We start from the raw sequence: 27,576 nt of genomic DNA, 5'->3' as shown, positions 1-27,576 counted from the left end.
CTTAAATTTTATTTAAGTAAGTTGTTAACGGAGAGAAAATTGAAAATAAAGTTTAGAGTTTTCACAGTTGGACCGAATCAGGGCCAGTTCAGGAAGACGTGCCATTATTGGCCAACTTCCAAGAGGTTTGCTGCATAGCTGTGATGAATTTTACAAATAAAAACATGTTCACAGCTATGATAAAACACGTGAAAACTATTTTGAAAGCTCGAAAAAGCAAAATAACTGGTTTTAATAGCAGTTTGACCCATGTCGAAAATAGGTCCTACTTTATTCCTTAGGGACTTATTTTGGACCACTCAACATAACCTGGGTATTAAACTTGCTGTTAAATGTTCATGAACGAAATAAGACGTTGTACGACGATTTGAAAGAATTATGCACACTATTTCAATCACTCATCTATTATATAAAATTCTCTTGTAACGGTGTTTGTAGTACTACTCCTCCGAAATGATCCAACCGATTCAAATGAAATTATTTTTAGAATATTCTGTGGGCATGCGAATCGGTTTATATCGAACAAAAACAACAAAAAGTCGCATCAATTGTCCGTAATCATTAAATTTGTAATAAATTGAATCAAATTAAAGTCATGGCCTTCAATTTTATCGAGATTTTCTTTCTTTTCGGCGCCGGGCGGTTTGTTTTTCGTCTCCATGGTCGAGGCGTCGCGAGCAAGCGTCGTAGGAGGTTAGTAACTATGGCATAGCATACTGTTTAGTGAGAATATTTGGGCGCGCATTTCTCAACCAAGTATAATTTCAATGCATGTGGTGGCCATATGAAGCCTAGATGTGTTTTTTCTTCTTGATTCCTAGATCATTTGTACAGCACACAGTAAAGAATGACGCTTACATTTGATCCAGATTGATATTTTGCCGATCAAATCAAAACCATTCAAACCATATGAAAAAATTAAAACTTTAATTCGTGTTATTTAAAGAAGGAATTGTTGTCTGAATAATATGAATTTAGTACTGATGCGTATGAAATAATGGTATGACTCTTTGCGGACATTTGAATAGAGAAAAATGGAAAGATTTGGTGTTTATAATCCAATTCGCTAGAAATATTTTTCGAACATGTACAAATGTGCTTCACAGAAGTTGTATCAAGCGCCTTTAATTTTATAGAACAACCACAAAATCCGTTGCAAATGAACAGACACATGAACTGAACAAGAACCTGTCCTTTAAAATAGATTGTTTAGGATTGATGTTAATTTAAAGGCCGAATGCAAAGAATTGCAAACGTTCAACATTTACAAAAAAATGTATGCATGGTTTCTTAATTTATAAATGGTTGGGCCCAAATACACAAACTGACTAAATAAACTTAACTGTTTTTTTTAAATCGTTCACCAAAAAACTGTTTACAGGCTCCCTGTTTGTTTACACAGAATTCAAGTACGTACTTAACATAAATGTGTGTTTTTGTTTAACAAATTTTGACTACATACTTTTAGACTTTAGATCCGATAGTTTGTTGTAAATTTTTTTTTGTGATTGATTTTCCAGAAGCATAATTTTTTTGATAGCAGAAGCAGAATTTTTTTTTGATAAGTTTTTATTATGACCTAAAAGTGTTGAAAATAATATTAACTCCTGTCATTTCACACGGTGAAACAAGTGGCAACACGCCTTTTAGCCATGAAACATATACCAATTTTTCTCTAAAATAGTCAGATAGGGTATCCCGAGTGTTAAATTTGAAGCGGATATTTAAAATTTTTAAATGTCGAGGTAAATTTCGAGGTAAATGTACATGAAAATTTCCAGAAAAAAGAATGAAATGATCGTAGCCTTAAAAGATTAGTTCTTTTTTATGTATTTAATTTTTCAAAACCTGCATTCCAATTAAATGTTATTGAATCTTGAAAATATCACATAATCTTAAATAGAATCGCAAATCACCTTCAACACTGTTTAGGAAAATTTTAAATCAGACAACAATGGTTTAAATTGGCAGGTATGTCTTTAAGGAAAAAATGAAAATAAAAATGCTTTAATACGGTTGAATAATAAAAAAATTAAACATAAATCTTCTCCTTTCATAACCAAATTCAAATTCAAATTCAAACCTTTGAACATTAACCCAATAAATAAAGTGTTCTTGATTTAATTTGCATTTTTTGCTCGAACAAATAAAAAAAAGGGCGAACTTTTTTTGAACATGATTTTGATGAAAATATGGAAATAAAAAACCACTACTTCCAAAGGGAGGAAAGCGAGGAAAGCGAAGCTGCTTGAAAATGGTTTGTAAAAAATCTTATCTAATGTTTTTATTTCTTCAGTTCTAAAAAAATATACCATCAAAAGCTACTCGGGAGCTAAAAGTGCTGCGCTAGGCAGAATATTGGGCAAAACTCCATCAATTGTCCCGATATTAAAAATTTGTCTTCCATAAAGTTTCATATGCAATGAATTCCAATAAATGAGAAACTTTTGATTTCGATTTAAACCTTAAAGTGAATTCGAGCAAAGCGGAGAAAATCAACTAAAAGGTATACAATAATTTAAACATAGATATAATCACATATGTTATTTCTGGAACAAGATAAAAAGAGTAGATTTTTTTAAGCAAGAGGCTTGCCAAGTTTGATGGTAACGTTGCAACGCGTTGAGTGCTGAAAAAATCGAACCTGATTTCATTCGCCAATATTCAAAGCATCCGAATCAAAGAAAAGTAAACGAAAAGGATTCATGTAACATGCATGTAAAATTGATAGGAGAGAATTTTTTTGAATAATTTATGAAAAGACCCGTGGAATTGAGTTAAAATTCCTAGATTTGATTCCGATATAATAGAGTGGGACAATTCGAGCAAACGGAAAAGATGGATATGTTAAAAAACTAGAACATGTTCAAGAAAGCGATATGATTAACAACTCAAGACTTGATGTTGTTTTTAAGTCAAACAGCGAAAAAAAAATTAAATTGACGCCAAGTTTAACATGGTAAGACGAAGTTTACCGGGTCTGCTAGTCTATATATATAAAAATGAATTTCTGTCTGTCTGTCTGTCTGTCTGTCTGTCTGTCTGTCCCCTATAGACTCGGAAACTACTGAACCGATTTGCGTGAAACTTGGCAAGTGGAGGTATTGGAGGCAGGGGAAGGTTCCTATTATGGTTTGAGACCCCTCCCTTTCTCAATAAGGGAGGGAGGGGCCTCCCAGACAAAAGACAATTTTTTGCATAACTCGAGCACCCATCAAGCAAATGGTATCTTCTGTGGTACTTCTATGAATATTAGGTACCCCTCCCTCCTCTCAGTGGGGTGATAGGAAGGGGGGAGGGGAGCTACCTTACAATTTTTTATATAACTCGAAAACTGATCAAGATATTGGAACCAAATTTGGCACGGGAAGGTATTTGGATACGAAAAATATTTCAATGATTATTTGAGAGCCCTCCCTCTTTCCAATAGGAAGGGAGAGGGGCCTCTTTCATATTTTTTTACATAACTCAAAAACAAATAAAGCAAATGGAACCAAATTTGACATGGGAGGGTATTTGGATACGAAAAATATTTCTATAATTATTTGAGCCCCATTCCTCTTTCCAGTAAGGAGATTCAAAGGGGGGAGGGGCCTCTTTTATAATTTTTCACATAATTCAAAAACTAATTAGACAAATGGAACCAAATTTGGCATGGACGGGTATTTGGGTACGTGACATTTTCTCATGATTGTTTGAGACCCCTTCCTTCTTCCAGCGGGGAGAATGGAAAGAGGGGAGGAGAGTGTCATACAATTTTTACTGCATAACTCAAAAACTACAACAGCAAATGGAACCAAATTTGGCATGAAACGATATTTGGGTACGAGAAATGCTTCTATGAATATTTGATATCCCTCACTCCTTCAAAGAGGTGGATGAAAAGGGGGAGGAAAGGTCTCCCTTACAATTTTCAGTATAACTGGAGAGTTGACCGAGCAAATTGAACCGTATTTGGCGTGCGAAGGTATTTGATTAAGAGAAATGTTTCCATTATAAATTGAAGCCCAACCTTTTTTCAGCGGAAAGATATAAAGGGGGAAAGGGGAGCTTCCATATCTATATTTTTTTGAATAACTCGAGAATTTATCGAGCAAATGAAACCAAATTTGGAATCTAAAAGTATTTGAGTACGAAAAATACTTTTTCTATGTGAAACAATTCCTTTCTTGCAGTAGGATGATAGAATTGGGAATATAGGAAGGGAAGAGGAGACTTACATATAACTTTTTTTTACCGAGAAATGGAGAAAACTTAACATGGAAAATCATTTTGGTATGATTCTATGATTATCTGACACACCATCCTCCTTTCAGTGAGTAGGTACATAAGAGGAGGGAGGTGAGCCCAACACAATAGTGTTAGTATAAGTTCCCAATTTATGTTAACAAATGGAAACAAATATGGCATGGAAAGATACTTGGTTACGAGATATGTTTCTACGATTGTTATGGATCCTTACGCTTTACAGTGTAGAGAAAGAAAGAAAGGAGGAGGCTCCATATAAATTTTGTTGTAAAGCTTAAAACCTTATCAACCAATTTGATATAAGAGGATTTTTGGAAACGAAAAAAAATAGGTCTGATTATTAAAAATCACTACCTCCATTAAGCAGGGGGTGATGGTAAGGACAGGGGAGGGACTCTCTTATCAATTTTTCAGCATAAATCCAGAACATATCAAGAAAAAGCAACCATATTTTATAAGTTAGATTGTTTGCGTTTTATTAATTTGAGACCCTCCAGACAGATTCAAATTATCAGATCTTTAACACAAATGTTTAGAGCTAGATTTAGAATATTTGTTTAATTTATCTTTGTATTGCAATTCTAAACTCCAGCTGCAGCTCTCATTTTATAGCAGGTGCTTATAAATTATGTTATAATTTGATATAAAATAATGCCAATAAAACAATAAAAATTTGAATAATTTTTGAAAATATCATTTGATTTTGAAAGGTGTAGCAAAGCACACCGGGTCAGCTAGTTATGAATAAAATTTGGAATTTAAACAAGATTTTATTTGATCAACTCGTCAAATCCCAAATTCGCCATTAGACGATGATCACTTTAATCGGCATAAAACCAAGCCAATCATAGTTTTAACTTACTTTTTGTGCACTTTGCTTTGAATAAGGTTGATCTAACAATCTACATCAATGGCAACTGTTTGATAAGCAGTTGTTAAAAGCTACAGCTTAAAGAAGCCTCAAAACATGAAAACTTGGACTTGCACCAATTTTTTATCAAGTCATCGTTTTATCTGTTTCATGGAAAATTATTGAAAGTTTGGTCTAAAAGTTTCAACCATTTAGGATAGTTAATTTTATAAGTGCATTCAGGAATGATTTTCGAGGAAAAAAAAACTTGGGTAGGTAGAAGAAACGAAATATAAAACCCCTCTAAAGTCTGTTTCACATAGAATCTGGTCGCATCTTTTCATTTACTGCAGCGCCCTAGTTGTCACATCGCGAATCTATTGACAGTGTTTTGATCCGAATGGTTTGTTTACTTACTGGTGAAAATTTCATCAAGATTGAAGCAGTCAGTCAAAAGTTATCGACGATGGAACGCGAAAGGCGAGAGAAAATTCTGCACACTCACGTAGAGAAACCGACGTGGTCAGGGGTAAAGATCGCAAAATTCCTGAAATATCCAAAATCGACTGTAAATTCGGTGCTGCAACTAACCGGGAGACCATTACGGTGGATCGAGCAAAACAAATCAGGCCTAAAAGTGGAAGATATGACCGGAAGCTGCGAGCAAAGGTAATAAGATCAGTTCACAATAATCCTGGAATCTCTTTGCGTGATTTGGCGAAAAAGTTCAAGACGAACCACAGTACAGCTCGACGAATTTGTTTGCGAGAAGGCGACAAGTTTGTTTTCGCAGGTAAATTTGCCCGTAAGTTGATGATTTGGCAAGGGATCTGTAGTTGTGGGAAGAAAACTAAGATATGAATGCTGAAAAATGCTTTCTTCACTTGGATGTTACGTACGCAGCCAAAATTTGGTTGAACGCTATATGATTTTTGAAATGATGGTTATTTCAACCCTAATCCGCTCTTGAGTGTCAATATGACACTATATTTGGAAGTTTGACGGCTTGTAACTTTATTCGGGTGCATCTTAATAATACAATTTCCTCGGGGACCCTCAATGAATTCTTGAAATATTTAGTTTTGCCTCATTACTTTTTTTTATGGACGCAGCCTAGGAAAAAAACTTCCTAATCAGACCTTGAGTGCCAATTTGACACTTCTCGCTATATCTCTCTTGTTTCTTAACCGATTTTTACAAAATTAATAGTTTTGGAAAGCCGATAATGTAACTTAAACCATGCTTACTGATATTTGTTTCATTTACTTCAAAATTTTCAATCGTTGTCGACGCAATCAGAGTAACGACGCTCTTTAGCATTGACTTGTGAACGAATCAAAACATGCAACAGAAAAGCGCTATCTCTAATAACAATGGTTTTTCGTCCTGTTTGTGTTGCCAAGCGTTCCTTCCCGATTGTCAGTCATTATTTACTTCAGATCCGCTTCGCAATTGAATCAATTCGTTTGAGAGTTGATTCGGCGTGACGATTTGGTTTTTGGGCACCTTAGAACTAAATCGCTTTGCTTCATTAAGCATCAAGGATTTTGGATTGGAAATTTTGAAATGCCCGGATTTAGTCAGGTTTTTAGCTGAAATTGCCGGATTCGCCCTGACCGGATATGTCTGGAAAACATTCTGGCAACCTTAAATGCTATGAACTAATCGAGTTATTTAATCTTCTCTGACATATACTTTCAATAAATTCTGCTGGGGTAAATTCTGCAGTACATTTTAATAAAAAAAGGGGACGGCGAGACATTTTCTAAAAAAGCGGAAATGTCCTGCATTCGCGGTACGGATGACAACCCTGATTTAACGTAACGTGTATGGTTGGAAAAATGGTAGTAAATTCTTTTTTCGGCTTTTTTCAGTGTTTGGAAACACTTACATGTTTTTATTACAGACTTTTAACGATTTATTAAAATCAGAAACTATCTGTAATATTTTAGGCAAAAAATCAATTTAAGTTTGTTAGCCATTGAATAAATAGTTGGATAGCGTCGAGTTTAGAAAATTTTCAATAGTTAATTTTAATTTGTACTTGAAAAATGTAATGTAATGTAAACTGGCAAATAGCAATAGAATCTTAAATTTTTAGTTTCCAATTTTTATCATCGATGTTGAAATATGTATGAGTCGTTTCAATTGACTTCTAAACTACAAATTAATAGCATTTATTCTAGTCTGAAAAAATTTAACTACTGTATTAAAAATCGTTATTGTGATGTTTTGATTTTTTGTTCTGTTCTGACGTAGGTATCAAAATTAATTTTTTTTTAATCTTGAATGTGTTTTTATTGAAGATTTCAATCTGAATTTTCATTACGAGTTTGTTTTTCTAAAAGTCAAGTTTTAAAATTTTAATCAAGGTTGTAATTTTTGTTCCAACTAACTTATATTTTTATAAACGATGGCAAAGCTTAAAAGTTTATAGCGACATATTTCAATTCATATTGAATATTAAAAACTGACTATTAGAGAAATGGCTCCACTCAACAAATGATTTTCAAAATAAAAAAGGCACACTACTGTGAAATAAAAAAAAAATTAACAAAAATGTTCATTACAGTAGAACGGAAACAACGGAACTAAGATTAGAAAGTATTAAACTTAGTAAATCTTTGTTAACAGTAAAAGTTTATTTAAAAATCAAATGAAAAACGTAATGTTACACCTATATATAGTGATGTATTTTTAGTGGAATTTTAAATTTCATATTTATTGAAAGTACAGATGAACAAGGTTGTTTATTTAAAATTTCAATTTAAAAAAAACTATTCATCTTTGATTAAAAATTTGAGATGAAAGTAACATGATGAAATTTTTTTTTCTATATCATATGACAGATTTGGCAGGAGAATCAAGTCACTTCAGAAAATGAGTTTTTACACTTTTAGACGACGGTATTTGACGAATTCCGAACAACTTAGAGAGATTTAAAATTAAGACGGAAAAATACATTGGTGTCCTCTTATGTTCCTACGAAAGATTATGAAAGTCATGTTCGATCATTCATAATTTTTTTCTTGTTTACCAGTAAATCATTGTTACTATTATTGCTTTGCTGTTGTTATTGTTTTTGCGCTCAGTCTTCCTGCACCTTCGGGCAGTTATAGTTACTATTATCCAATCTTAGTTTTAATTTTTTATTTATTTTTTTTATCTTTTGACGACAATTTTCAGCACAATTCAGGCTCATAGTAAGCTCCTGTCGGTATTGAAAATGTCAACCCCTTATCTGGGTAAAGGTTATGTTAACTTTACTGTTCTACATATTACTTTTTGTAGGAAATTTCTTTTGGAAAGTTTTGAAATCTTTTGAATCAAACAAAATTAGTTTTTTTCCCAAAGATTTTTTGAAAATGGAAAGTTGGTAGATTCTGTACGGTTTTCGAAACATACCTTTTTGGTAATAACGTTAGATTAGTTTTGTAATTGAATCGGAGCTTGACTCCTTCCTAAATACACTCCCGTGGCTAAACGCCTTCGCCATAAGAGTCGAATGGTTCGACAACATGCATCGACCCAAAAATTGGTGTTTTACCTATCCTACAAAACATCCTAGCTGAATCTGATTCCGTCGCTCGATTCGACACACCACACAGACTGGAAACTTACCGCAGATGATGTCTAAGGCGGCTTTGGTGATGAAAGGGAAAATGTCGACCGGCTTTCCGGTATCAGCATACGGTTCCAGCAGCTCGGCCATGATCGATCCCTGCTCGGAAAACACATCACAGAAGCCTTCCAAGATGTTGAAGTGAAATGTGGGGGTTATCAGCTTCCGATGCTTGAACCAGCGCTCACCTTTCAAATGAATGAAAAAAAATCCGTGTTAATGCATTTTCGGAAAATTTGTCATCCCTAATAATTGATGTTGCCTTCCGTTGCAACACCACACCGGATTGAAAGTACACTAAATTTATAGCATCTGCTACCTTTGGATGTTAGCAATCCCTCGCCGAGCCATTCCGATAGGAACAGGTAGCCGTGAGATTTTTCGATGTGTTTGCTAGCGCCAATAACAGCTTCCACATATTCTGCCTTGCTGATGCGCACTTCCGGCCGCATACCGGTCCAGATCCGGTGGATTTCCGGATAGCGACGGGTGCGCTCGTCAATGACGTAGAATATTTCTGTAACATAAATAAGTGAAGGTTAGTTTAACTCCGATTTTTATGTTAAGATTGATTGAATAGTTATAATCAATGAATTCAATTATCTACATATCAAAACTCCGTCCCATATAATTAAGCTTGCTTAAACGATTTAATTTGAGTAGCCATTGTTTTGAAGGGTGTTTACTATCCGCCGTCATCGAAAGCTTTTGCTGGCTACGAGAGGCCCACTCGAGTCAGCTTGATTAATTCAAAAGCTGTTGAGATTTTTTGATAAGATAAAACCGTATATTGTAAGGCAAGTAGTTATTGAATTAAGCACGATATGCGTTTACAAGTCATTGAGTAGGGTATCAGATATCGATAGGTTTTAAATTGATCTCTTCTGATTCTCTTTTAATTCTAATCAATTATGTACTACCTATTTTTATATAATCTAACTAGGTACCTGACTTCTGTTTAAACTACTTACTGAACTGAAAAATGAGAGTTTCGAAAATACACAATAAATAAGAAAAAGAATTTTTACATCATCTCACTCACACAAGCTAAAAAACAATTTAACTGTTTAAATTAATTAAACTTCCAAGTAAATGAGGCCCTTGGAGCCAAAGGGGTATAAGTGACTAAATTGAAAAAAAAACTGAGATAAGCATTTAGAACGAATCCTTGACCGCAAACTGCTATTCATCTGCTATTTAAATCATAATTTCCCTGATCCCGTACGAACTTCATTTAGCTTTTAACTTTAAAGCTGATGATTTTGTATTTGGTTGATAATTGGTACGCATTTTCACCCAAAAATTGCTTAAAATACTAAACAGAACTTGCAAGCGACCTATTTGCTTGCCATCCAAACGGAAATTAAAAATAAGGTTTTGATGACCATCGAAAAGAACACCCGTGTACGAATTTCTGTCTTTTTCGGATGCATAACAACGAAATTATGTCTTAAATATTATGGAGGTAATATGAACGACCCCTCTTCTGTCGTCTGATTCAAAATTTGAATTCAAAAATCAATTATTCGTTTTGTAAAACACCCGTGAATGAATTTGTATCTGGATCTCATGAATTATAAAACAATTATTGCAAAAACATTAAACAGTAAATGTGGACGACCCCTTTTTCTATAATCTAATAGAAAGTTTGTTACCAGGAATCGATTCCTCGTCCTGCAAAACTTTCGTATTAAAATTTTTGCCTCGATATACTGCCTAACAACGTAGTTTTTGCAAAACAAACGAAAATTTCAATTTCATTATAATCCGATGAATAACCAAGGCAATGGAGCTTATTCTGAGAGTCACGTGACGTGATGTGCAACATTTCACATCGTTGAGCCGACTCCAAAAACCACTCTAGGCAAGAAGTTTCAGCTTAAATGTCTTGTGATAGATTTTTGGAGCTCATTCATACTAACGTTTCTTCTCTGAAACATTTCCTGGAGGCAGGATAAAGAAGTGAAATTTTGTGAGTCACGACACTTGACTCGCCGAATAACCCCCAATTTTGCAAAAACAGTGAACAGATAATATGGACGACCATTTTTGCCCCCTGACTCGAGATTTGAAACCTGAAACAATTGATTGTCCCTCAGAACTGCTATGTGAAAATTTTCATCGCAATCCAATGCATAATAAAATCATTACCGCAAAAACATTGAACAGTTTATATAAAAGACCTCTTTCGCAGACCTCTGAATTAAAATTCGACTCCTGAAATCAATTACTCGATCCTTGAAACTCTCACGTACCAAGTTTCCATCTTAATCCAATGTATTTAAGCATTAATATCGCAAAAACAGTGTTTATATGGACTACCCCTTTTGCCGACCCCTTCTACAAAATTTGATAACTGGATACACGGAAAAAAATTGCATGGGTTTTTCAAATACAGAGTCATGATAATTTAACTATATCCATCATTTAGTATTTTCGACCATGATTTAGTATTTTCTACCAAAAATCTGGGCGAAAATACTACGACATAGCATTTTTACTATGCAAACTTTGACAGCTCATAGTAATTTCCTCGTGTCTAAATTACCATGCGCATGATATTTTAATATTACACAATTCGTGTTCTTGAAATAACTATGCCCATAGTTTTTCTCTTAAATCTGTATCTGCAGATCAGTCTGGTCGGAAATTTTTCAGGTTAGTGAGATTTTGTTTTACTTCCTTCACCTGCTGACTGTTTTTTTTTATTAATTTGTTTGGTCGAGTTCCCCAACCTCGCTTGATGGTGTACGTCGGACAACGTTGGAAGACATTGGGACGAAGGATGCTAACCGGTGAGCTGGCGCACTGTTTGCGGGACGCAATTTCAGCAGATCTGCCGGGCCGGAAAATTCAGTTTTTCAGGTGAGTGAAATTGTTATTTTTTTTAATCAATATAATGTTTATTAAACAAGTAAACTGCACAGTTCTTGCACATTTTCGTATTTCCTATAATTAATTGTTTCCCGTTTTTTCATTTTCATTTCAGACGCTGAGTGTGATCCATAAGCTGTCTTCTTAGATGCATCCCCAGTGCCCCAATCGCGGGTAGTGCTACCACCATAAAGTGAAGTGTGAAAAAATAATATAAATAAATAAAAAAATTGAAAGTTCACAAATGAATTTCATTTCGAGGCCTTTACACCATGCTGCATGGTAATTTTGTGATGTATATCATGATACGATACTTATTTAAATGTATTATTTGAATAATGGAAAATTGCAATTTTACTATGCTCAAAGTAAAAGAACTCATACTATCGTTAACAGTTTTACTACGAATGCAGTCGTAATTACTATGCACAGCAAAAATCAACACATAGTAAAACTACCATGCGCAAAGTAATTTCAAGAACAAAACATTATTGACTCAAAAATATGGTTGCGTGTTGTTCATTTAAACCACGGATTTAGTAATTTTACTATGATTTTTTTTTGTGTGTACGCTTGTCCGTTTTTTAAAATCCCTGTCTGCAAATTTTCAGCTCAATCCGATGCATAATAACGCCAGTATCGTAAAAACATAAAAAAAAGTTGATATAGACGACCCCTTTGGTCGATCCATGATCCTGAATTCAATATCTGGAATCGATTGCTTATCCCCCAAAACACTCATGTGCAAATTTTCATATCAATCCAATGCATAATAACGTCAATATAGTAAAAACACTGAACAGTTCATATGGACGACCCCTTTTGCCGACCCCTGACACAAAATTCAATACCTGGAATCAATTCCCCATCTTTCAAAACCCCTATGTGCAAAATTCTGCTACAACCCGACGAAAAATAACGTCAATATCGCGAAAACAACATTTCTCTTGTATGGACGACCCCATTGACATGAAAACATTTTTCACCATTCCTGGTCCTAATGAGTATCCATACCAAATTTCAGCTTTCTAGCTCTTAAGATGGCTGAGCCTATAAAGGACAAACAAACAAACAAACCCACAGAAATTGCTTTTTATATATATAGATTTTTTCATGTTTTGGTCTCTTTTAAAAAAATCTTCTAGCTGAAAGCCACGTTTTGTTTGGAGGCAAAGGCGTATAAGTGCAGCAATTATACCCCTTTGCCTCCAAAATCCCTCTAAGTGATGTACTCATACCCCTTTGGCACAAACCCTAACGTGATTTCTAAAAAGTAGGGGATTTTGAAGAGGTCCAAAAATGTAATTTCCTTTCTTTTGAATAGCTGATGATGTTAAAAAAATTAACTGTCAACTCTTATTCATCTGATTGCATTTTCTAATTAGTGATAATTGTAATAGACAAAATATTATTAAATTTAATTATTATTTCTATTTTAACCAGCAATGAGCGAATCACTAATTTCTGATTTCTGGGTATATGGAGTGTGTAACGGATTTAAGGCTTATGCAAAGCTTGAAAAGTGCAACAAATAATAAAGGGTGATACGGTCAAAATTTAGTCAATATGACTGCGTGGTAATGGACGACGAAACCAACGTCAAAGCCGACTACAAGCAGCTTCCGGGACAGGAGTTTTATACGGCAAAAGAAAGGGAAAAGGTAGCAGATATTTTCAAGCACATGAAACTGTCAAAGTTCGCGATGAAATATTTGGTTTGGCAAGCCATCTGTGCCTGTGGCTTGAAAAGCAGCATTTTCATAGCTTCCGGGACTGTCAACCAAGACATTTACTTGAAAGACTGTTTGAATAAACGTCTGCTGCCTTTCCTGAAGAAACACGGTTGTTCCGTACTGTTTTGGCCGGATTGGCGGCCATGGAGTGGTACGCCGCCAACAACGTGCAGGTGGTTCCCAAGGACAAGAACCTTCCCAACACGCCAGAGCTCCGCCCGATTGAGAAATACTGGGCTATTGTCAAGCGGAACCTAAAGAAGACCAAAAAACTGCTAAGGATAAGCAGCAGTTCAAGGCAAACTGGCTTTCTGCAGCGAAGAAGGTGACAAGTTGGCTGTACAAAATCTGATGGCAGGGGTTAAGCGTAAGGCCCGGCAATTCGGATTTGGAAAAGCGGAAGCCTAACTGAATATTTTTCCTGAATTTTATACTAATTTAACTTGAAAAAGAAACTTAATTTGATTTTTTAAATAAACGATTTTACCGATTTACACGCGTTTTCCCTTGACCAAATTTTGACCGTATCAACCTTTAATTGGGTTAATTTTGAAGCGCCTTTCGTTAGTTCACTGTTAAAAATCAACTCATAGTGACTGCAAGTCCCTTTCCAATGCCCAATTGATCAGGAAAAAGTTCACAAAACATACAGTGCAGTGGTTGAAATTCTAGGGAAAAATACGTTACACAAATTATTATGAAACTTACATATCTTGATGAAAAATCGTAATTTGAAGTGATTGACTAGAAGTTTACAAGACCACGTCGATCTTCAAAAATAGAATCTCTTTACTTAATGTACCATAGTAAATTTCCCTTCAAAACAGCAAAAAATGAATTTACACATAAATTAGTTGACTTTTGTAGAAATAACTATTAATATTTCTTTACCCATATCAACAAGACCGAAAATCCTGAATGTGAATTTTTTTTATTGGCAAAGAGGTATAAGTGAATTTATTTGGTGGCAAAGGGGTATAAGTGCAAAAATAAAAAAAATGTGTATCCTCAATTAACGTCAAATAAACTTTGTTTTTATTTTGGAAAATATTGAAAAATGCTTTGTTTTAATTAAAAAAGATCATTTTCATGAAAAAAGGTCATGAAAATATTTATAGAATTTACTGGAGGACAAAGAAGTTAGAGTGCTTAAATGAAGTGCTTAATTAAGGATCAAATCAATGATATTTTCGGTAAGTCCTTGATAAATTTTTCAAAATGATGGTTCTTTTTCTGATTTAGAAATTTGCTTCAAAATAATTTCTTAGCAGTCTAGTTTTTAAATTTGAAACAAATATTCCCAAAACACAGATTTAAAAAGAAAAGAATTCTAAAATAAATGTCAGATCAGGTAGAAAATTGATCACCATTAATAGTTAGCAAAATGATAATAATTGCTAATTATTATTCATCTTATTTCACATTTCTATCCTTCATTTTCAACTGAAGTGTTGATTAAAAAATCCGCTGTAGAGTTTTTAATTAAAAAAAAAAATAAAAAAATCGTGATTTGAAATGTGAATGATTAGGGAAAAAAGTTAAAAGTTTATCTTTTTCAGAACTGAAAAAAAAGAAAAACTGTAGAATACTATAGAATTCGGTTAATTTGTTTGAAAATTAAAATTAAATATAAAGATTAAAAAGACAAGGTTTTTACCAAGAATGATTTAAAAAAAACACGTCTTACCATTATAAAAACTTATTCATAGAATATGATGGTTAACTCAAGAGAGAATAGCATTTTGGTGCTTATCTCAAGTAACCATGAGCACTAAAACATAGCCCTTGAGCAACACTTTATTCCCATAACTCTGAATTAATGCTTGTTTTGCACTACATGTTTGTATAATGCAGAATTAATGCTTAAAAGGCGAAATAGCGGGCTGAATAAATGCTATCACAACATAGCCTTTAATAAGCAATATAAATGCTGAATTGGAGCACCATAAAAACGTCATTTTCCGCCCGTTGTATACTGCCGCTGGAAGCATAATTGTTACATGTTACATTTGGATATGAGAGGTATTTTGGTATCTACTGCCTCCTTGTGATGAATATTTTCATTTTATTTAATAAAAACATGTGGTTTAGAGTTCACTTGAAGTTTCTATCAAATGATGGCAATCCATAATTTTGAAATAAGTTCTCTTGACACCTAAAAGTAGACAATTTCAGAATGTAACATGTGACAATTATGCTTCCAACGGCAGTATAAAAGCATTAACAGTGCATACGTAGAACACCTTTAAATTATTTAATTGATTGATATGAAACGGAAATTCAAAATAAGAAATTATTCTTTGATTAATTAAAATGAACAAAAATTAAAAAATAAAATCAAATCAACCTGCTTAATAAAGGGTTCTATGAAATGAGAAGTGGTTATAATTGAATTATGAAATACCGCTGATAACCGAGGATCCTTTATCTTTCCTTGCACCTTTACCATTTCGACCACTCTTGATGCTGATAAGGTAGGTGTAAAACCCCGTACTTCAAGTACTGTTCGGGTCACACCAGCTTTATAAAAGCTTTATGTAAGCATTTATAGGAAGTTTTAGTGCTACAGTTTTAATGCTTAACTTAATATAGTAGCTCTATGTGTGAATATCGTGCTATCATTAGTGCTAATTTTGTTAATTGCTTCTATGCATTGATAATGCTTATAAAAAACTAAAAAGCATTTTTAATGTTGATATAATGCTAACTTGCACTAGAAATGTAGATTTAATGCTGATTAAGGATTATAGCTTAATGCTTATGGTTACTTGGTATATTTGAATGATTGATTTGGTCCAGTTTAGTGTCATGAATTCGAATCTTTTGTCAAATTTGGACAATTGCATTTAGTGTTGGTGATATTGAGTTTTTAAATGTGTAAGTTTTAGGTAAAATCAACCATTGATCACTGATTAACTATCAGTTTTTGAAAATTTGCGGTATTCGGCACCAAAACGCTAATCTGCTAAACGCTTGTTAGTCTGCGAACTTTTTGTTAGTGGTTTTATTTTGCCGCTAAATTTTTATTGATGTTACGAATTAAAAAGTTGATCCCGCTAATTTCCATATGTTTGTTTCAAACTCACAGATAAGTATTCTTTAATTGGTTGTTTCTAGTATCAGGATCAGGAAGGAGATATTAACAAATAATTCAAATTTTCCATAAATTGGAATAAATTGAACAAAAGCAACAAAATTGCTTACAATCAATATTTTACAAATCGAAGAATCGAGTTACTTTAAGATCGAAAACTTAAAAAAAAATTCTAAGAAAAAAGATAATAGGATTTCTATCTTCTCCTGTTCGTTTTTTTTCCTACAACTGTTTGATTTTCGAACAATTTATCAAATTTTTTCAATAAAACATTAAATTTAAATTTTTTCGCCATCAGGATTCTTGAAAAATTTTAAAAAGAGGAGAAGGACTGAAAAAAAAAATTATATTTGTTCCGACCTAATCGATATTTTTGAATTATCTTTATTTGTATTTTCCAGCGTAATGTGTGTACTGTAAATTATAATGCCATGAAATTATAATAAAACGTTATCAATAATTTTTCGTTTTCCGTTATATTGATTGCGATTAGCGATTTGACATAATGTCAATGACATTACTGCAGAAAGTTTAAAAAAAACTTGATTTGATTTAACAAAATTGTTGGAACCTGCAAAAAGATTAGATTTATGCTTTAAACCTATCTAAAACTCGATTTGGTTTAAAAAATTATTCAAAAATTCGTTAAATTTGTAAAGCAAACAAATAGAAAAATTCATCGCAGAATTCAAATTTACTTGTTGGAGAGTTGATAAATGATTTTTAATCATTTTAGAATGTTTTTCATTCATTTTAGAATGTTTTTTTTTTAATTTTTAAGCAGGGGTGAGCAATCTTTTTAAGCAAAGGGCCACTTTAAATTTGAAATTCCTTCAGCGGGCCGCATTGAAAATAAAATTTTGTTAATAATGGTTTGCAGACCTTCAAGTTTTTTTTAAAACGACAAATTTTTGGCAAAAACAAAACTGAAAAGATAAATAAAACGAATTCATGTACTTGCATAAACTTTTTGTTTTAGTATATGGATATTTTCCAGATTATGGCTTGTAAACTTTGAAATCGAATGCCCGGATTTTGCAAAGTTTTTAGATAAAATAGCCCGGATTTGTCCTGCCCGGATAAGTGCGGAAAAATCTCTGGTGAGCTTAGTTATTTAATCGTTAATTTTTAATATTAATTTTTATTCGGAATGGACACTCCATAATGGTGATCCAGAATTGAAATATCAAAGTTTCAATATTCGGAATTTTATTCAGATTTACTAGTTGAACTACCAAAAAATAACTTTAGAAAGAATTCATATAGAAAATCAATTATTCAAAATTAAAATAAGTGATTTCTGGTAAAGGATTCTGCTTTATTCCATTTTTGGTTCATAATTATTGGGAATAAATCAATTTCAAATAAGGAATTCAGAATTTCCTTTCTGGTCCAAAATACAGAATTCGGATTCGGAATTAAATTCAAAATAGCCCAAAACAAAACAAAAAACAGATGAAAACCATTATTTTAAAATAAGATCTGATTTCGTTTTTAAGATTGCGTTCTTTAAAAACTAATGTATTTATTAAAAAAATTTTAACAGAATTTTAAAAATGAAATAAATTTTTAATGATAATTTATTGTTGATAAAATAACTTTAACGTCTTAAGGTTAAGAAAAACTAAGCTGGAACTTTATTTTATTGGTTAGTTGTTTAACATTATTTATATTCTAGATATTTCGAAAACAATTATTTCAACTAAAATCTGAATGTATGAAGTTAACAAAATTTAAAAATAGATTTGATTTGAACCCCAAACAATTTTTTCTTTAAAATTAAACCTTCATGATTTCTCATTTATATTTAAAGCTTGAAAAACTGACACTTTAAGGACTGATTTTCGAAACCTATTTTTTAAAAGGAATAACTTTTACCTAATATGAAAGAAATTAAACCCGAATAATAAGATCATTTTAGTATAACTTTTGTCTACTTTTCTTCATGAATGCATTTTTCAAGCAAAAATTTTACTCCCCCCCCAGAAAGACGAAATTTTCTATTGAAATCTGTTTCCGAACTTCAGTACGATTTCTGAAACATACAGAAAATAAACGTTTCCTGAATGTTGATTCCAAATCAGCCATTACGAGCCAAGAATGGAAATTAGTATCAGACTCTCAACCATGAATATGTAAGTTTAGTTCTGAATTTATTATTTTTATTATAACTTTCCAACCGAATTGTCAATTTGAATAAAAATTTGATTAAAATGAAAAAAATGATTTAACTGGTTCTAAATTTTCAATTCTGAATTAGGATTTCGAAGCTTGAAAATGTTTGAATTCTGCATTAGAACTAATTTCTAACTTTATTATGGGATTTTAATGAATTGAGTTTGAGAACTTCGAATAAATTTCAAACAAAAACTCAGGATGGATTCAAATTTTTTTTTCATATTTGGAAAATTATTATTTAAATACTGGAAAGGCTTGTGATTTTCGAGAATCATCAATCAAATTGTGAATGAAATGCAAATCCGATTTGAACGATTTGAACGATTTCCAAACAGCCAATGTTGATTCGAACCGAAAATCAATGATTCCAAACTGGATACCGAAACCGGAATATGAGAACAAAAATGCAATGAGGATTTTGATAATATGGAACCAGAACCTCTGGAATGAGTTTAATGTCCTTTCAACATTAATGTCCAGAAACGAGTTTCTATCGACAAGCAAGAAAACTTTGGAAAGATGAAGCAGAATTTTGAACCTGTGATTTGTATTCTTGGTTTTGGCATTATTTCTGAGTGAAGATTGTTACTCTTGTGAATAACCATACTCAATGTTCAAAATTTGCGATCCATGGAACTGCTCATTATTAATCAGACATTTTTCTGCCTGCCTGAGACGGATTTTCTGCATGTTTTAGGGGTTTGCATTCAGTTATTTATTCACAATAAACATAGTCCTTTACCCATATTTGAGACCAAGGGTCCCTCTCCGAACGTCATGAGCATCCTAGAGTGGCTGCTAATACTTCTTAACCATTTGGGCCTAAGAAAATTCAGAAAAAATCAACAGCTTCTGAGGTGAGTGTGCAAAATTATTTTTAACATGTCTTTTTGCATCGTAAATATCTCAAATACAAGTTAACATAAAAATCAAAAATAAATAGGCAAGATAGCCCTTTTCATAACCAACACAACGATGCTAAAATTTTGCATATCCGAGCTCTAGTAACGTAGCTACCACCGAAATGAAGTGCCCGTATACTAAATGATCATAGCTTTAGCTTGCAGCGGTCTAGTATTCATAGTTGATGTTGCGAAAAAATCGTTTTTCGCTCAAATTCAACGGTTTTCTTGTCTAAGATAATAAGATGCAATTCATTTAGCACCATTAACAGATCATACAACCTAGATAACACTTCTAAATATAAACAACTGCGTTATCTTGAGCCGTATATGTACATTATAGAGTAAATCTCGCGTGAGTTCTCATTACGTCGTATGGAACAAAATGTAAACAATGAGTTTTATTACGAAAAAAAAATACAAAAACTGATATAAACTAGTCGCAACTTCTTTCCATTCAGAATATTTGTAGCCTGGACAACATTTTCTATATGTAAAGTACAAACTTTAAAGTGGTTTTGTTAACTTTTGCTGAAGTTTTCCGTGAATTCTTTAGATGTTTCATACGATGTAATGAAAGCTCACGCGAGAAATAGAATTACGCCGATTGCCTCTCACAGTCGGACGTTGAGGTGTGACATGTTTTTTGTCATTCATGCAGTGAGTGCCTAACCTCAGAGTATTACCTAAGTACTTACCCTGTTCACGAGATTAATTTGGCCATTAAACGATTATCTTGAGATTGAGATTAGAAAAGATGATAATTCTCAAGGTGGGAAGCTTTTGTGGGTCTCCTTGCAATGGAAAAACAATTCAAGCGTTTTCACCATTGTAAGCAGTTTGCTCTCGATCCCACTGATTCTCGATGAGTAGCCATTAAATTGCTTGTTATGATAAGGTTCATAGTTGAATGAACGGATGTAATTTTTAAACGTTAAAGATGTGACATAATTGATTGAGAAACATGACAAACTTAAGTTTCTGCTCAGTAGTTAAATGATGTTATGTCTTCACACTAATATCTGTCCCAAAACATATCATAACGCTAACAGTCTTCTCGTTATTATGAAGATCTCTCCCCAGATACAGGAATTTATCACTTGCACGAAAAACATTGAAGTCTCCCCTCATTACCGAACACATTTCATCTCACCATGTCGTTTCTTCCCGAAGAACATGTAAGTGGTCCCGACTAGGGGGTACGCCTTGGGGCCCGGAATCCGGTCAATGATCTGAATTTGGCGTATCCGCTTGACCAACCACTGCAAGAAGGGAGCGAATATGAGGAACGTCAACACTCCATAGAGCAGCGTGTTCAGTTCGGACATGATGATGCTTCAAATTGATCGCGTAATCGACTACGTAACACGCACTCGCGCACACGCCGTTGATGGGTACTTCGACTGATTTGCTTTAGATTTGCAGCGATGCACTCGCGATGGCGTTCCGGCGCACACTGAAGCCGGTTTTCTAGGAGCGTTCCGTAGAGATAACGATTTGTTGTTGTTTTCTGCTCGGCTAGATCTTATTTTGGTCTCGTGAACCTATACGTCGCTGAGATGTTCATGCTGAACGAAACCGGTTCGGAAATGACCAAGTGGATTAGCGGCAATGAAATCGTATTGTGTGCTTGATGGCTTGAAATTCTTAAACCAAGTTTTTAAATATTAAAAACTATATTTTTTTTCCCCTAAAATATGACATAGTAATTAGGCAAGAATGGAAAATTTTACATGGAAGAGCATTTTGATGATAATGGGTTTAAACTTAGTAATATACAACTGGTAACCCTAACATTAACCGGGTTGAATACTTCAGATAGTTTTTTCGAAGACTGTTTTTCATTACTGACTAAGAAATTCCAATTGTTTATCATGGCCCAGTCATGGAAGTTTGAAGTCGGAAAAACCTAGTCGTGTCAACAAAATATTTCATTATCTTCAATTCTTCACTGATCCTTCAGCATTTATTTCTATCTTCCATTGAATGTCCGGATGGCAAGATAATACTTCTGATAGCTTTAGCCGGATGCAAGATAATACGTCTGATGAGCAATGATAGAGCCAAAGACTAAATAAGATTTTTCGCACTTATGAGATAAAGCCTACTGCGTCATCACGTGCGAATGATAATACAAGGGAACAGGATTTTTGGTTCCATAGAAGAAGGGGAAAGTGTTCATAAATGGGCCTATCGGGTTAAATGCGCATATGGCCATTTGAAGAAATAAGAAAACATATCTAACACTAAACATACCGCGAGCGGTCAAATGACAGCAAACACCACTCTCTTGATTCTCAACCAATTTCTACAAAATTTAGAGTTTTGAAAAGCTTATAACGTGACTCAAATAGGTTTCTCAAATTTCTAAATTTTCTGGTTTTACTTTCAGAAATATAATTATTATATTTTTGTCAAGCATTGCATCGCCAATGCAGTTATATCACTAGAACCGATATAAAAATTGCTTTTTTGTGCGTATAGTTTTATTGCCTAAACCTTACGTTAACATACTCAAAATCCAGTGCAAAGCTGAATTTAAGTGAAGGAATTGTATCAGAAAATCCAGATGATAAAAAAGCTCGATAAACAGCTACCTTTGAAAAGCCGTCATAAATTTGGTATTTCGTATTTCAAAAATCTAAGTATGAAAAAATGTGACAAATTACGTCAACTTTCCAGTTTACTTTTTAAAATTTTTCTACTGTATCAGGAACAGCTTTGGCGGTTGATTGATTGAAAAGTTTTACACACCTTTTCTACATATTTTGTGGCCGTGGTCTTAAAAAATAAAAAAAGTTCAATATAAGCAACATATAGTTTTTTAACTTCAGCTTTCTCAGACGCTAAGTGAAATTTTTTTAGAGCACTAATGACCTGATTTACAGCCTTTTTCCTGAGACAGGTTTTTTTTTCATAAAAAAGTTCTTGGACTTTAAATAACTTTAAAATAATTGATTGTAGCCGTGTAGTTTGAGAAGCATATTTGAGTCACGTTATAAGCTTTTCAAAACTATAACTTTTGTAGAAATTGGTTGAGAAACAAGAGAGTTTCAGCGAAAATGGTGTTTGCCGTCATTAGACCGCTCGCGGTATAAATAGGTTTACCACACGCGTTGTTCGAAAACCGCAACACAAATTTTAAAAATGCAAAAATACGTGCATTTTAAAAATAAGAATATAGTCCTGTCGTTAAATTATATGAGGCGAAATCATCATTTAAAGTTCCAAAACGGTCATTTGGCCGCCTCCGGTACGTTTAGTGCTAATCAATGTACATTGAAAGTGATGCGCTTTGAACATAAAGTAAGATAGAATTATGTGTATTAAGCAGCTCAAAAAAAAAATAAATAAAAATGCATACAGGGTTTCAGTGTTCGGCATCGCTAACTGAAAATTTAGCGCCGCTAGTTAAATCGCTTACTCCTTCAAAGCTTAAAGCGCTAATCACTAATCGCTCACTGTTGAACAACATTAGGCAGGAACAAATATCAAATTTTTCTTTGGAACGCCCTTTGTTACCGTTGCGATATTCAACTCATTTAAGTTTGGCTTAATTTAATCTTTCTTTACTTTTTCCTTTAAAATAAATATAAATTGGTAATTGTTATTTGTTCATTTATTAATAATCATCAGAGCAAGATAGTTTACTAGGTTTAAAAATGCAGGACTCACAAGAACACAACTTGTTAACAGAGGCACACTTAAACAAATACACGAGATGGAGGTACTAGAATGGAACGACAGAGAACGCACAAATTAAAATATTTTAGTCCAGAATTAAGTGGTATAATTTGTATGGGTCGAGAGGATCTACCGATAACAAGAAAAAGAAGATTTTTTTCCGCTTTAGCCGCCAAGACGTAAGGATCCTGATAAAGATCGTCATTTCTTTAAAACCTAACCTAAAAACACAATAAACAGGTTAAAAGACAAAGTTAAAAGTCTTACATATCTAACAAGAAACGTGCACAGCGGAAGACAAGAAGTGATTGTGCGAGAGTACGAATCAGGTAAAGCGCGAGTTAAAGGAAATCCCGGTAGCCCTCGTTGGAGACTCATAATTTGTTATTTCCACTAGGACCCAAAAGTCTAATCTGGTCCATGCATTCTGGGGCTTCGTCGAATCGTCGAAGTCCGCATCTGGTACTGCTATTGAGACCAGAAGAGCAGGCGCCCATCCGGGACTAATTGCATTCCGTGCGCCATCGGTAGGCTGAACGGATTCAACGGATCCGTTCCGGCCTGAGGAGCTGAAGAGGAATTGGCAGAGTTACCGCCAATTCTCGACAGCTGCCTAGCCACATCATCTCTAGATCCCCGAGCGTTTCGAGAAGTATCATCAGCAGCGAAGGCCGGCCCAACGAAGCACACGACACACACAACACACAGGTATTCTAATAAAAAACTAAAAACTCTAATTTTGCAGAGATAGTGTGTTTAATCATTCCGAAGAGTCCGCGATCAGCAATTTTGTAAAAGCCGACCTTGAGGAGCTCCGTTCCTGCTCAAGATCGAGCTAGCCAGAAAAGAAGGCCTTGTGTGCCCACCCTCCACTGAGTCTCCAGAGGAACGATCAGGGACTCGAGGGCTTAGGTTTGGCCCCCTCTGGTCCAGACAGTAATACCTTTCCCCCTTCGATTTTTTAACTTCCCAAGCAGGAACAAAAAAAGTTTCATTTCGATAAATTTGATAAATTGATAGAATTTTTTTATAAGCAGCAAAACATAACTGTCAAAAATCTCGCTGTGTTCTAAAAAAAAAAACGAATTTGTAACAAAAAACCAGAGCAAAAAAAAAATAGAATGTGGAAGATGGGAGCTATTTTTTTAAATTTTGGTTAAAAACTAACTCCATTTATCGATTTTATGAAAGTATCCACATTATCCTCATTTGGAATCTTTAACATGATATCCCTTTTTTTAAGCTTGTAGGAGCATTGTCAAACGTGAACATTTTAACAATTACTTTTTGAATTTTATGATGAACTATAAACAACTCAACAATGTCAATTCGTTCTACGGTGATTTTATCTAATTTTTATATGAGCTGATCTGTAAAATCTCTAACAAATTGTATTGTAAAAAGTAAATATCTCAACCACTTTAAAACAAAAGCTGATTAAGGGATGTTAAACATAGTTTTATACTGTTCAACCGCTTTTATTGTTATCTTCTTCTGTAAATGCTGCGTGTCAAAAGACGGGAAAATGACACTAAATATGACTTTCCTCTAAATTCAGTACGCATTCCTTCAATGAATCCAATTTATGATGCTCAATGTCACCTCGATTTGATTAATGACAAAAAGTTTATTCTATCACTAATAATTCGAGAGATTGAAACAAGTATATGGGAGTTAGCGGTCTTAAATTAGCGGAACAAAAAAATAGCGGACCTTATTAATTCGCTAGATCAATCAAAACTTAGCGGCAAAACTAAACCGCCAACAAAAAGATAGCGGACTAACTAGCGGTTAGCAGATTAGCGTTTTTGTGCCGAAAACTGTTAGGTTTTGAAACCTTTTGATGCAATATTTTGACTTTTGAAAATTATACGTAAAGAAGCTAAAAACAAAAAAAAAGAGTGGTTTTTGATTCTTTTTCCCATGAACTTTAAAAGTAAAACAAAGTAAAGGTTTTATGATGGTTTCATAATGATTATAAAGTGGAATAAGAGAGTGTTTTTTTTAAATGCCTCTATCCTAAAATAAAAGGTCAAATTGAATAAATATATAATTTTTACTAAGAAAACTATGAATCTAAGCTCTAATTAACATCTTAGAAGAGATTTGAAGATCTCAACAAAGATTTGATAAAGTTTTTCTTATGAATGAACTGCCTCCTTACTTTGTCAACCCTAAATTTAGTTTTATTCTATAAAATAATAAAAGAAATAGATTTTTATAAAACTTTAGCTTTGTCCTATGAAAGTTATTAGTTCCTAACATTTTCAATGGAATTATACGGAAATATTACCAAAAAAATAGAAATTTTGCCCAAAACATAAACAGGCGCATTTAGCCTGCAATGTTTGAGGTTTGGCATTTTAGACAACACATTTAATAAAATCGTTTTCTCGAAAACTGAAGGAAATTTCAATGTAAAAATTACTCGAATGTATAGGAAAAGGATGCCTGCTCATGTGTGTTTAGTTTTTGTACACATATACGATGTAATATTTGATTAAATCAGTTTTCTGCTTAATAGGCTGCTGCTTTTCCCCAATATTTTTTCTCTCTCTTATTCCAATAGATAAAAGTCTGAAACTTATATGCACATAAGCGTTCATCTGTTTTATATACGTTAGAACTATTTTTCTATTAATATCTCTTACAGTTAAAAAAAAAAGATTTTATAATAAAAGTTGTGAAAATAGTTTATTTCCGAAACCGGGCGGGTTAAATGCGCATATTTATGTTTTAAGCTATATTTTAGTACTTGCAATATATTCGTAAAATTTCATTGAAAATGATAGAAACTGATGTAAAGCATACGTCAAAGCTAAAATTTTGGCAAAATTTTATATATATATATATATATATATATATATATATATATATATATATATATATATATATATATATATATATATATATATATATATATATATATATATATATATATATATATATATATATATATATATATATATATATATATATATATATATATATATATATATATATCTTATATATAAAAATGGAGGCGTTTTCTTTGTGATAACATCACGTATGAATGGTCGATCGGAATGAAGTGAAATTTGGTATCCGAGGGTTTTTTGGGTCAGAGATGGTTTGTATAATAGTTTCAAGAATTTCACTTTTTATGAAAGGAGGGTCCCCATACAAAGTTATCTCTTATCTTCTTATATATAAAAATGGAGGCGTTTTCTTTGTGATAATATCACGTATGAATGGTCGATCGGAATGAAGTGAAATTTGGTATCCGAGGGTTTTTTGGGTCAGAGATGGTTTGTATAATAGTTTCAAGAATCTCACTTTTTATGAAAGGAGGGTCCCCATACAAAGTTATCTCTTATTCATCTTATATATATCTATTATATAAAATTCTCTTGTAACGGTGTTTGTAGTACTACTCCTCCGGAATGACCCAACCGATTCAAATGATATTATTTTTAGAATATTCTGTGGGCGTGCGAATCGGTTTATATCGAATAAAAACAACAAAAAGTCGCATCGATTGTCCGTTATCATTAAATTTGTAACAAATTGAATCAAATTAAAGTCATGGCCTTCAATTTTTTCGAGATTTTCTTTCTTTTGGGCGCCGGGCGGTTTGTTTTTCGTCTCCATGGTCGAGGCGTCGTGAGCAACGTCGTAGGAGGTTAGTAACTATGGCATAGCATACTGTTTAGTGGAAATATTTGGGCGCGCATTTCTCAACCAAGCATAATTTCAATGCATGTGGTGGCCATATGAAGCCTAGATGTGTTTTTTCTTCTTGATTCCTAGATGATTTGTACAGCACATAGTAATGAATGACGCCTACATTTGATCCAGATTGATATTTTACCGATCAAACCAAAACCATTTAAACGATTTGAAAAAATTAAACTTTAATTCGTGTTATTTAAAGAAGGAATTGTTGTCTGAATAATATGAATTTAGTACTGATGCATATGAAATAATGGTATGACTCTTTGCGGACATTTGAAAAAAGAAAAGTGGAAAGATTTGGATTATAATCCAATAAGCTTTCGCTCATGTGCAAATGTGTTTCACAGAAGTTGTATCGAGCGCCTTTAAATTTATAGAGCAACCACAAAATCCGTTGCAAATGAACAGACACATGAACTGAACAAGAGCCTGTCCTTTGAAATGGATTAGATATATAGGGTTGATGTTCATTTAAAGGGCGAATGCAAAAGGTGCAAACGTTCAACATTTACAAAAAATGTATCCATGATTTCTTAATTTATGAATGGTTAGGCCCAAATAAACAATCTGACTAAATAAACTTTACTTTTTTTAAAATTGTTCACCAAAAAACTGTTTACAGATTCCCTGTTTGTTTAAACAGAATTCAAGTACGTACTTAACATAAATGTGTGTTT

At 33.3% G+C, this 27,576-nt stretch overlaps 1 protein-coding gene across 1 annotated transcript in view; it reads right to left on the bottom strand.

The window, feature by feature from the left end:
* Window positions 1-20,962, bottom strand: part of LOC129745700 (cytochrome P450 4C1-like) — a 33,424-nt gene extending 12,462 nt beyond the window's left edge. Inside the window, exons 1-3 of the mRNA XM_055738992.1 lie at window positions 20,655-20,962; window positions 9,040-9,237; window positions 8,720-8,908 (exon numbers count right to left, since the gene is read on the bottom strand). Coding sequence (XP_055594967.1) covers window positions 8,720-8,908; window positions 9,040-9,237; window positions 20,655-20,829 — 562 coding nt within the window. The 5' untranslated portion in view covers window positions 20,830-20,962. The remainder of the gene's footprint in view (window positions 1-8,719; window positions 8,909-9,039; window positions 9,238-20,654) is intronic.
* Window positions 20,963-27,576: the final 6,614 nt, after the last annotated feature.

The sequence above is a fragment of the Uranotaenia lowii genome, chromosome 2 (assembly GCF_029784155.1).
Source record: "Uranotaenia lowii strain MFRU-FL chromosome 2, ASM2978415v1, whole genome shotgun sequence".
Taxonomy (NCBI): Eukaryota; Metazoa; Arthropoda; class Insecta; order Diptera; family Culicidae; genus Uranotaenia; species Uranotaenia lowii.
This window is presented reverse-complemented; position numbering and strand designations above follow the sequence as displayed.